Source organism: Centruroides vittatus, unplaced genomic scaffold, assembly GCF_030686945.1.
Source record: "Centruroides vittatus isolate TY-2023 unplaced genomic scaffold, ASM3068694v2 contig_481, whole genome shotgun sequence".
Taxonomy (NCBI): domain Eukaryota; kingdom Metazoa; phylum Arthropoda; class Arachnida; order Scorpiones; family Buthidae; genus Centruroides; species Centruroides vittatus.
The window spans coordinates 87,656-100,600 of NW_027122271.1; the positions used below are offsets into that span (position 1 = coordinate 87,656).

The window sequence follows — 12,945 nt, forward strand, 5'->3', positions numbered from 1 at the left end:
CCGAGCCACTGACCTCGGAGCCAGATTTAGACTCGTTGTGGCGCCTTACAAGAGGCCCTTCCTTCTTCCACGTAGGGGGGTCTCACCTTCATCAAACTTGGTTATTTAGAAGTCTCATTTTATTACTCACATTATTACTTATTAAAACGTATATACAATATCTACCTTTACTATTATTTTTATGCATTCCATGCACCTCTACCTTCGTTTTCCTCCAACACGCCTGGTTCCAGCACAGTCGAGGCTTCCTGACCCAATTTCCCTACAGATATTCTTCTATATACATATTCTGCACGTAAAGCTTTAGCATACAATATAATGATAATCAATTAAATCTCCGAAAAAAATATAAAAAATATTAATTTTTTACAAACAAGAGACAAGTCGCTCCAAAATTTATTAGACGATCACCATTTACTCTGATGTTCCAGAACAATTTTATAGACAGCTGGACCTTCCTTTTTAGGCTACTCAACTGCCTACTCTTTAAAAAGTTCCTTTAAAAAACACAGAAAAACCAATAAAGTTAAAAAATCTTTAAAATTGGTATGGTAATCTTACGACATCTTCTTTAAGTCATCCTTATACCGAGAATGACGTCATCGTTATTCTTATTTCGTTAGACTTTTCGAACGATTCGTTTATAACTAAATTGCTGTTTCTAAAATCGAAGATATGAATATTTCGGATAAGGCTGCTAGGCAGCCTTATCCGAAATATTCATATCTTCGATTTTAAGAAGATTGAAATAACTGTCCACCCGAAGCAATCTTAAGAAAAATATTTTGGATAAGGCTGCCTAGCAGCCTTATCCAAAATATTTTTCTTAAGATTGCTTCGGGTGGACAGTTATTTCAATCATTTCACCTTTTAATTCACAATTTAAACACTCGAGTAGATTTCGAAACATCGATATCGTCGGGCGCCATTTTCTTAATGAAGTAAACTAACTCTTTTCTTCGTGAGCTTCGTTAGAGTTTCATTCGAAACGTCATCACCGTAGAGCATGCGCACTGAGCGAGACTATTACTTTTCGAACGATTCGTTACTAACGCGTTTAACTCGTTTGACTTTACGAACGTACCCAAAATAACGGGAAAAATAAAGGCCATTCTTTATTTTCGTCGTTCGTGTTTAATGTACTGTACGTACAAACCATAAATATCACAGCATAAATCTGTGTTATATTTATTACGTTTGTAGCTTGATTTTACGACTGATGGTTCCGACCACTAAATCGTGTTTACGGATAGTTTATCCGAAGAAAGAGCAATAGGAAATCCGAAGTATGTGGTTCTATGTCACCGAGTCACGACGCAATATGTATAATTAAACACGTAAAATTGCATTTTCTATTGCTTCGTATCGAATTTTAATGTAAAAATGTCGATGAAATTATTCGTTTTTATCTATTTTAAAAAAAATGAATCGCTCAGAATTGGGTAAAAACATTACACGAGCATTTTATTTAAATTTAAATGGTTTTAATTAAAGATTAATTCGATAATTTATGTATTAAAACACAATGCAAATAACTTTATTTATGTTGGTCCCGAATTTTAAAGTCGGATTTGTAGCGGCCGGATGGCCGAGCGGTCAAGGTTAGCAGCCTACCGCCCTGGGGGACCCGGGATCGAATCCGGACGGGTCGAGAAATCCCCAGGAATTTTTCGGGGGGTGGTCCGTCCGGATATGTCGGTCCCCGTCCCTCACCTGCCGAAGAAGTAACTAGTGAATTTTTCTTTGTTCGCTGTAGCGGAGATTTGGATCTCGTAAGCCGCCTCCATCGGTGAAAGGAATAGCGAAACCCACGGGATAGAACTTATATACGTGAGTTAAGTGCCTGCCTTGCAACATTACCGAGTGTACATTTTTCGTTTATTGGGATTTTTTTTAATTATTTTTTGTGTTAATTTACTCTCCGCTAAAGGACTCTGTGAAACACCGCGTGCGGTGCGACCTAAAGTGTGTTGGATAATGTGTATCTTTGTATATATGATTTTGTACATAAAAATTAGTTTTAAGTGACTGTCTTGTTTCTATCTCCTTGTGGTAATCCGAATCACTTATTTCCTGCGATTTTTAACACCACGGATCATCGCAGTTTTCCACAATTTCGTATCGCTTTAACTCTTTTCCCCGACATCTTGTTTACGTTTATTTTGCGATCCCTCCTAAGGCAATATAGGTCAGTCAGGCGATATTATTTTAAAAGTTCACCAAAAATCAAATTATCATTATGTCTATATGAAAAAAATCACTTACATTTATTAATATCTTTAGTTTTAAATACGATATTTTTCAATACATTTTATTAGAAAAATTTATAAGAAAAAAATAATATATATCAGAACTGACACACAAACTTGAAAATTTGTAACGTTTTGTGAAAATTAACATTGTTTAGTTACATAGTTGCTTGCTGGCACTGAGCCAGAAAGACGTAGAATATTGTTTTGTACTAGGGTTTCTCAAACGGGATCCCGGTTGTTTTTTTAACCCGGGAAATTTTTCTTATCCCGGGAAATCCCGTAAATTTCTTAAAAATTCACTTTTTTCTTATTTTGTGTTAAGGTTGGAGAAATTTTACAAATAGAAAGTATAATTAATTCATAAACTGTCAGAATACATTTGTATTTATCAATTTTAAATCTACTTATTAATTTTTTTAATTTTTACTCGTTATGGCACGTCACAAATGGTCAATAATCAACACGTAGCTTATTTGTGGCAGGACTCTCAAAATTCTTTACCTGTAATATCTGTAATAATTGTGCTTATGTTGTCTTAATTTTTAACCATGCCCAGTAGCTTCAATAACTGTGTAACGCCAAGTTGTGCAAATTGGGCCAGGATACGAACAAAGTCTGCAAGTATAAAGTTTTTCTTCATAACCTGATTATTAAAGACAAACGAACTGCCGAATTATTGGGCTATGATGTTTCAATTAAAGCAGTCGAGGTAGACAAATCAAGAATACTAGAGAACAAAAGAAGTACAGTACTACAATCTCGAAAACGAACTAGAAATCTCTCAGGATACAGGTGAAAAACACATACCGTATTTTACGGACTATAAGACGCACTTGAATTTTGGAGGCAATTTTTCGAAGAAAAAAGTGCGTCTTATAATCCGTAAAATACGGTAATATTTGTCTTCTCTTAAATGCATTAAACACGATTCCAATCACATCAGTTGAATCGAAAAAGGCATTCTCGGTAGCAAGACTTTTTATTACTAAAATAAGAATTAGATTGAGTGATCGGAGTATTGGCCATCTTTGCTTTTTAAAATCTTATAAAAATTTACAATATTTTGTATTATATTTTATTTAAAAAACGAAAATTGCCTTCTAAGTTAGAAGTTTGATCTATGTTTATTTTTTTAAAACTCAATTCAAAGCATTTTGTTGTTGTCGTTGTGTATGCAGTTTCCAACAAGCTCTAATAAATTTTTTCTATTTGTGAAAATTTCTAATAGTTCAAAGGAAATTTTTAATATATATCTTACACAGCGTTATTAATATGATTTTGGAGGTTGCGGAACGTATTAAATTACTTTAAAAGACGAAAAATAATTATATCATTTGATTTCATGATAATTTGTATATGTTAAAAATAATTAATTTTGTCCCGGGATTTCCCGGATCCCGGAAACAGTTCACTTTTATCCCGGAATCCCGAGACAAGCAAAAGCCCGGGAAATGAGAAACCCTATTTTGTACAATTCGATATAACACTTATGCATGTATGTTTATTCGTTGTGAAATTATCGCACATTATATCAAACTATAGTGGGCATAAAGCCAAGTGTTTAATTAAAACTCAACTTTGGGTTCATAGTCCAACAATCAACAAAACACGGTTTCAAAGAAGAAATAAAAAAAGAATTATATCAAACATTTGTTTGAAATCAAAATTTTATACTGCTATCAACTAATATAATGAATTATACTTTATTCACTTCGTATCGAACGAGATTATATCTGTTGTTAATAAATTTTACAAAAATCGATATTTACCAAAGTAACGATAAATCGGTACCCTCGAAGTTTTGCTTAAAAAGCCAGGGTACCGATCGATCGGTGCCTTCGGGGACAAAGGGTTAATTAATGTTAATAACACAGATGTGTGACCAATATTTTCAATAAATATCGTATTAAATAATACAAATGTTTTAATCCCAATCATCACTTTATTTATTTCCCCCCAAACATATTTATGTAGCTAAAATTAGTTTTGACTAATGTTAAAAGTTAAAACTAGTTTTATCTAAAATCAAAACATGTACAGCAGTAAATTCTAGTTTTAACTAGACAAAACGGGTTTTAACAATGACATCCAGTAAAAACTAGTTTCAACTAGTTAAAACGCGTTTTAACTAAAAACGGGTTTTTACTGTAACATATATATTATATTAATTAAATTATCAATAACCGTGAGGCAGATAATAGTGAAGGCTTATCACATCAATGATGGGCACTAACGCTCAGGAATCAAAGTGAAAACGTTTAATAAACACAAAAATGACTGTATAAGTATGGAAACGAAAAAAAAAAAATATATATATATATATTCTACAGTTAAGTTTTTTTATCTATACGTTCATATTATTTATACTTGTATATAATATAATAATAAAAATAACTATCGATTATTGATTCGAGTCAATTATTTTTTCATCGATGTTGTCAGTTCGAACTTTTTCCAACTTCGAGGAAAACTTCGACGAGGAAATAATTGACTCTATATTAGAATAGCCAGTACGAGATAATATTTCATAGGCACTCCGATTAAATGGATGAGTATGTAGTGGGTCATATTTATGCCCACCATATACTATAGTGGGCATAAATATTCTGCCTTCTTCGGTCTATAAATAATGACCCACTACATACTCAACGGCCCATCCCTGTTCGGTCTTTGTTTATAGACCAACTTGGAAATGAGCGAGAACTCCGATCCGAAATGCATTTAAACAAAAACATCCGAGAATAAAATAGTCAGTAAGCATTAGTCGCGGATTCGCACATTCTTTTTCGTATCAAGTAATTTCTATATTTGACAAACGAAGCCTTTGCTGCCCAGTTATTACCACCTTTAAATCCTACACTATCTGTTATCCTTCGATATCGTCGAAGCCACCCGATTCTCCAGCTCCGGTCACGCACTATCGCTTTACCTTTTTTAACAGTTTCGTGGTCCTTTACCATCTTTATTTTCGTCTCGAGATCGATAGCCTACCTTCGGACCAAGTCGTCTTCCTTTTTGCCGCCATTGCACAACAAAGTACAAATTTATACAAAGTACGATTGTGGGCTTTGTCGAACCCGCGACAGACTCGATAAAAAGGTCTTCTTAGTGCCAACGGGGCAGAAAAAGTAGAAAGAAACCTAACCGATGCCGGAAAGATCCCTTTAGTTCTCGGGTAGATATTTAATTGGACGCTCGGTATAAGTGAATTACTCGCGACTTTCGTCATTTTATCGATAGATTATTTTCGTTCCACCCACCAGCCGTATTTAAACAAGGGTAATAAGAATATATCACTTACTTTTTCCGGCAATGTGGACGGAGTGCGCTTCTTTGCCGGCAGAACGAAGCCCTCTTCGCGTCTCTGCACTTCGAGATAGTGACGACTGAAAAATATTTCACTGGTTAATATCACGCGATTGTATTGTATTGTAAAAATCGCACCAACAACGGGATGATTATAGAGTGCGAATTAGAATTACTTCGAGTTTCGAGTGTTTTAAGAAAATATACAAAAATAGTCTTGCGATTTTAAAAATAAATAAATAAATACTCCTGGACAGTTAGCGTAGTTCGAGAGAGATATTGTCGATACGTTTAACTTTTCGGCATAGTCACGCTATTGTAATGAAAATATCGACCTTCCGCGTAGCACTGACCTAATCGATAGTGTTATATTTTTTATTTATAAGGACGGTCCACTTTATTCCCTTAACGAGTGACCCAAATTTTAAACGATGACAAATCGAAGAGATAAAAAATCTGACAAATACAAACAAATCTCTTGTAGAATTTGTCTGTGTTTAGTCGATTTTTAAAGTGAAATATTTTGAGGAATCTGAAATTTATCATCTTTATAACTATCCCATCTTGTCACTATAAGGCTTTGATTATTATACCGTGCTTTGACTTTAAATTTTTAAAATGATATTAAAGTTTAATATATTTTTGAAGCACACCGGGCAGTTAAGGTGTCGGTCTACCGTTCTGGTCGACCCGGACCAATCCAAGATCGAAAAGCCTCGGAAAATTATTGGGGGTGGTCCGTTTTGGACGCCGTCTCTGGTCACTTGACCTGGCTATTGTGGGATCGACCCGACCCACGATGGGCTCGATAAAAAGCCCTCGTAGTGCCCACGATTAAAAAATAAATTAAAATTTAGTTTTTAATCGTAACACGAAGATTTTTTAAACATTTTTTGTGCAAACATTAAAGTTATTGTTTGTCTGTACAAAAATGACCGAAATTCATTAAAATATAGGCTACTTACTTCACTACTGAACTTACAAGTTAAGTTAAATTTCAATAATAATAATAATAGCAATTAATTATCTAGATTAAATATTCTGCAAGTCGAATGTAAAAATTTACTTAAGTTAATGAATTCGTAATTAATTTTTCAAGAAAAACATTCGAGAAACACTTGGGAATTTTTGACACTAGACATAACGCGCATTCAGTGTTTTATGTACTGTACAGTACAGTACATATAAGTCACCGAATGTATGTATGAAAACAGAAATAAAACAAAATTAATTAAACAAAAAATTTTTCCTTTTGGACGACTTTCATTTAAAGATATTAAAAGGCAATTTTTAAAAGTAAAAATTAAACTGCGGAGTCCATCTACGTAAGTAATTGCCGAAAGCGTGACTAAAGACACAGTAAAAACATCAAGTTTGAAGATTGTATTGTAAAAATCATCACTAACAACGGGATTATTTTAAAGAACAATTTCACTGTGGATAAAATCCTCTAAAGCCTTCCTAAAGGACTTCTGCTCGATATTTTGTCTATCTTCCCCCTAATAAAACTTTAAACCACTACATACTTTATAAGAAAAGCTTAAGCGGCCGGATGGCCGAGCGGTCAAGGTTAGCAGCCTACCGCCCTGGGGGACCCGGGATCGAATCCGGACGGGTCGAGAAATCCCCAGGAATTTTTCGGGGGGTGGTCCGTCCGGATATGTCGGTCCCCGTCCCTCACCACCCGGCCGCCCCATTGTGGGCCTGGCCGAACCCATAATGGGCTTGCTATAAGAGGCCCTCTTAGTGCCCACTGGGCGGAAAGAGTTACAAAAAAAAAAAAAAAAAAAAAAAAAAAGAAAAGCTTATTTATACTACTATACTAGTCATACTTATTATTTATTCACTATATTTAATTAAAATCAAGTATACTATACATTTACTTAAGTTATTTGTTGTATACAGTATACACCTATGTCCATTATCTTTCGTCTGGTAACGTTATATATGTATATATATCCTCTTTCTGTCTTCTGGTTGGTGTGATTTCCAATATTTTTTCGCGCCTAAAACTATTTTTTACCCCTCGATAAACCAATTTTTTGGCATCTGGGAATGATATTACCCCTGTCGAGTAACACTACTCTAAAGAAAGACTAAGACTATTTTAGTATAACTGAGAAATTTAACTCTTTCCGCCCTGTGGGCACTAACAAGCCCACAGGACGGAAAGAGCCCATGGATTCGGCCAGGCCCAAAATGGTGAGGGACGGGACTCGACATATCCGAACGGATGAGCCCTTTTAGTGCCTACAAGGCGGAAAAAAAAAATTAATTTTACTAATAATTTTGTAGAACAATTAGGAAGAATTCAAAATATATTGAAGTAAATGTTTACTTAGGAAATTTGTAATAAAAAGACAGAAGAAAAATAACAACAGACACAGTAAGCTCTATGTTACGTCCACGTGCTTAATTAACGTAAAAAGAAAAAAAATCAATTTATAATATAAGCATAAAAATGCAAAAGATACTTTCGGAACAGCAGCATATTGTTTAAATACCTTTTAACAGAACAGCCGAATGATCTAGGCCGCAAAAGCAGAAATCTAAGGAAAGTGGGTTCGTGTCTGGATAAGAATCTCCGAAATCTTTAAGAACGATTCGACCCAGATATATCGAGCCCCATCTCCATCATGCGGCCGTTTCCATTATTGGTCTGTTAGCCTTTTCCCCGATAAGTACAGAAAAAAAAGACCTTTTGTAAGAGATTTTGTCATTTGATTAATTTTTGAGAACGATAAATAATTACAATTAATTAGTCGTATTGTCATCGAAATACAGTATTATATAATATACGATGATTCAAATTTTAGTTTAGATTTTTCTGGTTTCATTTCGGCAATAGAAGGGAAATGCAATAAACAACTTACAGCTTTTTGGAGATGGTACGGATGACGTCGTCGGACATCTTTTCACGGGATTCCAACTCGATTTAATATAAGCCACCACCGGTAAGTAAATATAACGTCCAACGCTTGTAGTCGACGAATCCCATACGACGCATGGCAGTTTCCATAGCTACTATCAATTCGGAGAATGTCACGTTGGAGCATTTTTCCAATCGAAAACGTGAATTAGTGCCACACAAGCACGTATACAAACCTGGTGGAGCGTCGTAAAAACCAAGGCCTTCTATTTCTCAACATGGGTGGAATAATCCAACGAAAATTTCAAAACCTTTATTATATTGTTACACTATCTTTACGTACAAAAACGCAATAATTTTGAATACTACTACATATATTTGAAACTAAATTTAGATTTTCGAACTTTGTTTTCGCCATGATTTTGTCAAAAGAAATCATTACTTACTTTGATTAATCAATATCCTCGGATGGGATAATAGCAAACCAACATATTACACACAAAACTTGGACCTTTTTTCTATTTTTAATATAATATTGACGCTATAAACTAAATCTCATCATAGCGCGATTGTATTTCGTGTTTCCACGTTAAATACTTGGAAATATTTTGAGAACGGTAATTTAAATTAAAGATTTTTATAAATTCTTTTATTGAATTCAAAAAATGACTTCTTATGCAATTACGACGGACTTTTCTTTATTTAAGCTTAATAAAATCCCATAAATATATGGACTTTTTTTGTATCTCCATCCCAATCGACCCGCATCGTTTATAATTGTTTTAATTTTATTCATTACAGACGTTCTCGACCCACAAGAGTCCATTGCTTGTTAGACTCACCCAGTTCGTGCGGGTCGTAGTAGCATCGGAATGGGTCGTAATAAATTAATTTACCAATTTGTTCGTCCCTGATCGTTATTAGATTGGCTGGGTTTCGAACCCTCGTCCCTTATAACGATAGAATGATGACAATTAAAAATGCATAATCTTTTGGTAATTCATTTGAAAATAGAAGTATCATTGAAATGTTTAAAAATTTTCTCCAATCTTTTAATTCTAAAAATTTACACTTTTTGATATACAAAATATAAAACAAGCCAGCATCGAAAACCTACAAAATCTTATTGGTAATTTTCGGGATGATGCACAAAAACTCTACTGTATTATATAAATAAATTAATTCTTAAGTGTCAAACTTTATTAAATTTGAATTTAACATTGTGATGATGAATGAATATAAACAAACCTATTTTTTTGTTTTTACAATAATAAAGATTAGCCTTTATCAGAATAAAAAAAAACTATCAGTCGCAGAAGATAATTGAGTCAATTCACTTCAAACTATTTTTTAAAATAATATTTATCTGAAAAGGTATGTAAAGAGTCTTAAAAATGTCCACTTTTAAAACTGATTCATATATACAATGAATGATTATGATAAATATATGAAATTTGCACAGGTTTTTGCTCTGCTGCTGTATTGTATTATGTCTAAATTAATTCTCTAATTTTAAATTCAAAACCTAATTTGCCTCGTTCGGCACACAAAAATACTTATCTGAAATTTCGGTTGTAATTTTTGCTAAAAAAGAAAACATTCCTTCGGTATACTAATGTTTTTATTTTTTAAAAAGCGAGTTGATTAGTTTGGCTAATTATGTAAATAAGGTGGAGATATTAAAGAATAAAATTAAGCTAATTGTGTAACTTCATTCCTTAATATTGCATTATATATCCAAACTAAATATATTCTGTGGAGATGTAAATGAAAGAATCGTATATTTTCTCTACAAAAATGAATGAATATAAAGTTGAAATAATTTTTCATTATTACTATTATCGATCAGATATTAATGTAACAAATTTCAAACATCTTGATAACTTCCTTCTCTTATGGCGGCTTTGGCTAAATTTCTTCCCAATGCAAATCGTAACAAGTTGAGTTTTTCCTTTAACTCTTCCAACTGTTTGACGAAAAAAAAAAAAAAAAAAACAGAAATAAAACTTTAATTTTCTGAATAAATAAATATTACAAAATAAGATTTATATAAATTCGACATTTTAAAACCTTTATGTTATGACCAATAGCTACGAAGAAAGGTAAACTTTGCCTTGTTTTTATGGGAATCGTCAACTTTGGTCCTTTTGTTGCTTTACAGTGACATAAAATTGTGCTAACGGTTGACGTCAAAATGTCTATCGAGTATCTTAATGTGAAGATTAAATTTATAATTAAAAATAATCGTTCGTACCTCTTGTGCATTTTTACTCAACTGGTGTCGTTTGAAAGTCGAACTTTCTATTAATTCTTCTAATGAATATAATAATTCGTACATTTGATGACTGCTGAAAGTTACTTCGGTAGATTCTAACAGAGGTAAGGCATCCAGTAGTAATGTTATACAGAAGCTGAAATTAAAAAGAAAATTTAGTACTGAAGAAACTGTTCTGCATAATGTTAAATCTATTTCAATGTGAAATACAGTATTTTTTTTCTACATTTTTCAATAAATACTTTTTCGGACAAAATAGACACAGTTATGTAATGAAATAATTGAAGGATGTAGCTTTGTTAGAGTATCACCAATCCAAAACTAATTATTTGAATAATATTACTGATAAGAAAATATAATCCTATTAATTAGCCCAGACTTTATTTTCAACTATTGGCTTATTTGTTAATGATATGCAGCTTATCGTCTAACTGTACTTTCCAGACTTATCTTTCCATTGTGACTGGGTTAATCTGTTAAAAAGATACATGATGGTTAAATTTTTTTTACTCTATTTTACTTATTTATTTTTCATTTTTATAAAAATAAATTGAAACTGCACTAAATATTTTGTATATCTAAAGTAATTTAGATATACAAAATATTTCCAAAATAGTGCAGTTTCAATTTATTTTTAGATATAGGAGGAGATAACATATATGAAGCAAGGACAAAACACTTTGAGTTCTACGACTCTCATAACTAACTCGGCTAAAATATCCGAAAGAGGTGAGCCAGTGGGCACTTCCTGTTTCTGCATATAAATACCACCATTGAAACAGAAATAGTTATTTTTGGTAATTAATACAAGAGTCTCATTAATCTCATTAATATATTAATATAAACAGAAATAATTGATAAGAACATAAAGAAAATTTAAACAAAACAAATGCTGGATCCTATTATCACCATATGTTTTTGTCACATAACTATGTAACTTATGATTTTAGCAAGTTGAACAATGCAATCCATAGCTCTGAAATATCAAGTGTGGGAGAGTTGCATTAGAACATTGATGTAATAAACAGTCTCCCATATGAACAAGCTATCCCTCTAGCTCTGTTAGTCATCTCCCATGTATAATACAGTCAAACCTGTTTTTATGCGGTGGATAGGGACCGCATTAAAAAAAAACACATAAAAAAAAAAATCACACGAAACTTTACAAGTGGCTATAAAAAATAGTTTTCGCAACACAATTAAAAAAATATTTTTTTATGCGGTCAATAGGGACCGCATAAAAAAAGTCTCACATACAAAATAACTCAAAAACCGTACGAAATAGAATTTATTGACAACAGATGTCAGCACTTGACTACATCGTCTCGTCTATCATCTGTTTTACATATTTTTGTCCAGGTGGTGTTTTGTTGACTTAAAAAATAAATTATTTCATTTTTCGCATATTCGTGCAATAATATTACTATAATAAGTTCACTTATGCTATAATAAGTTTATTTATCTATAATAAGTCAACGTAAGACATGACAAATCGCACGAGACTAGTCGCCAACTATACCGCACAAATAAAAAAAATCGCATAAAAAAAATCACACAAATAAAAAATCGCACAAAAAAAGACTGCATAAAAACAGGTTTGACTGTATCTTCACGATGCTCTGCTCGATACAGAGTATTATGGCAGTAGCACCTATATATAATAAATTTGAGCAAGTTAGTGGACTTTGTAAAGGTACAGTGTAAACTCCTGACTTTTCTGGAAAAAGTGTAACCCCATCTCTATCATTGCAAAGTATCCTATGCAATGTGGGGCTGGGGAGCCAGTGGCAGTATATATCCAAATTTTTTAAAGACTTGGCATAATGCGTAAAGAAGGGAGACCTAGGTAAGGAATGGCTGACAACACAAAGACCACTTCCTTCTTACGAAATAAAGTGGGTCATAGAAATAATGCATTTTTTACTTGACTGACTAAATAGTTAAATTTGGTGAGAGAATATCCAGCCCTGGACACTGCTAATTTAATCTGGGCAGTCTTTTCATACACGAGCAGTTGGGAGGAAGGTTATAAAAAAGCCCTACATATAAGTGCCTTAACGGCCAAATTTACTGTCCTGGCAAAGACAAATGTGTTAAAAATGTTCAAATTATTTATTAAAAGTATTTATTTTAGTGAAATTATCATCATCAAACTGAGTTTTTAAACTAATTAAAAATTATCAATGATGTGAATTAAATTAGAGCACCTACAACATATCTTTTAACAATTTTTATAATAAAAA

The 12,945-nt window shown here is 32.8% G+C and overlaps 2 protein-coding genes across 2 annotated transcripts in view; both read right to left on the reverse strand.

Annotated features, from left to right (window-relative positions):
- The window catches only part of LOC136977875 (uncharacterized), a 30,577-nt gene extending 21,827 nt beyond the window's left edge, over nucleotides 1-8,750 (reverse strand). Inside the window, exons 1-2 of the mRNA XM_067273464.1 lie at nucleotides 8,432-8,750; nucleotides 5,554-5,638 (exon numbers count right to left, since the gene is read on the reverse strand). Of these exons, the coding sequence (XP_067129565.1) occupies nucleotides 5,554-5,638; nucleotides 8,432-8,469 (123 nt within the window). The 5' untranslated portion in view covers nucleotides 8,470-8,750. The remainder of the gene's footprint in view (nucleotides 1-5,553; nucleotides 5,639-8,431) is intronic.
- Nucleotides 8,751-10,235: 1,485 nt separating this feature from the next.
- Nup75 (nuclear pore complex protein Nup75) overlaps nucleotides 10,236-12,945 on the reverse strand; it is an 85,782-nt gene continuing 83,072 nt past the window's right edge. The window contains exons 22-23 of the mRNA XM_067273465.1: nucleotides 10,682-10,838; nucleotides 10,236-10,393 (exon numbers count right to left, since the gene is read on the reverse strand). Of these exons, the coding sequence (XP_067129566.1) occupies nucleotides 10,295-10,393; nucleotides 10,682-10,838 (256 nt within the window). The 3' untranslated portion in view covers nucleotides 10,236-10,294. The remainder of the gene's footprint in view (nucleotides 10,394-10,681; nucleotides 10,839-12,945) is intronic.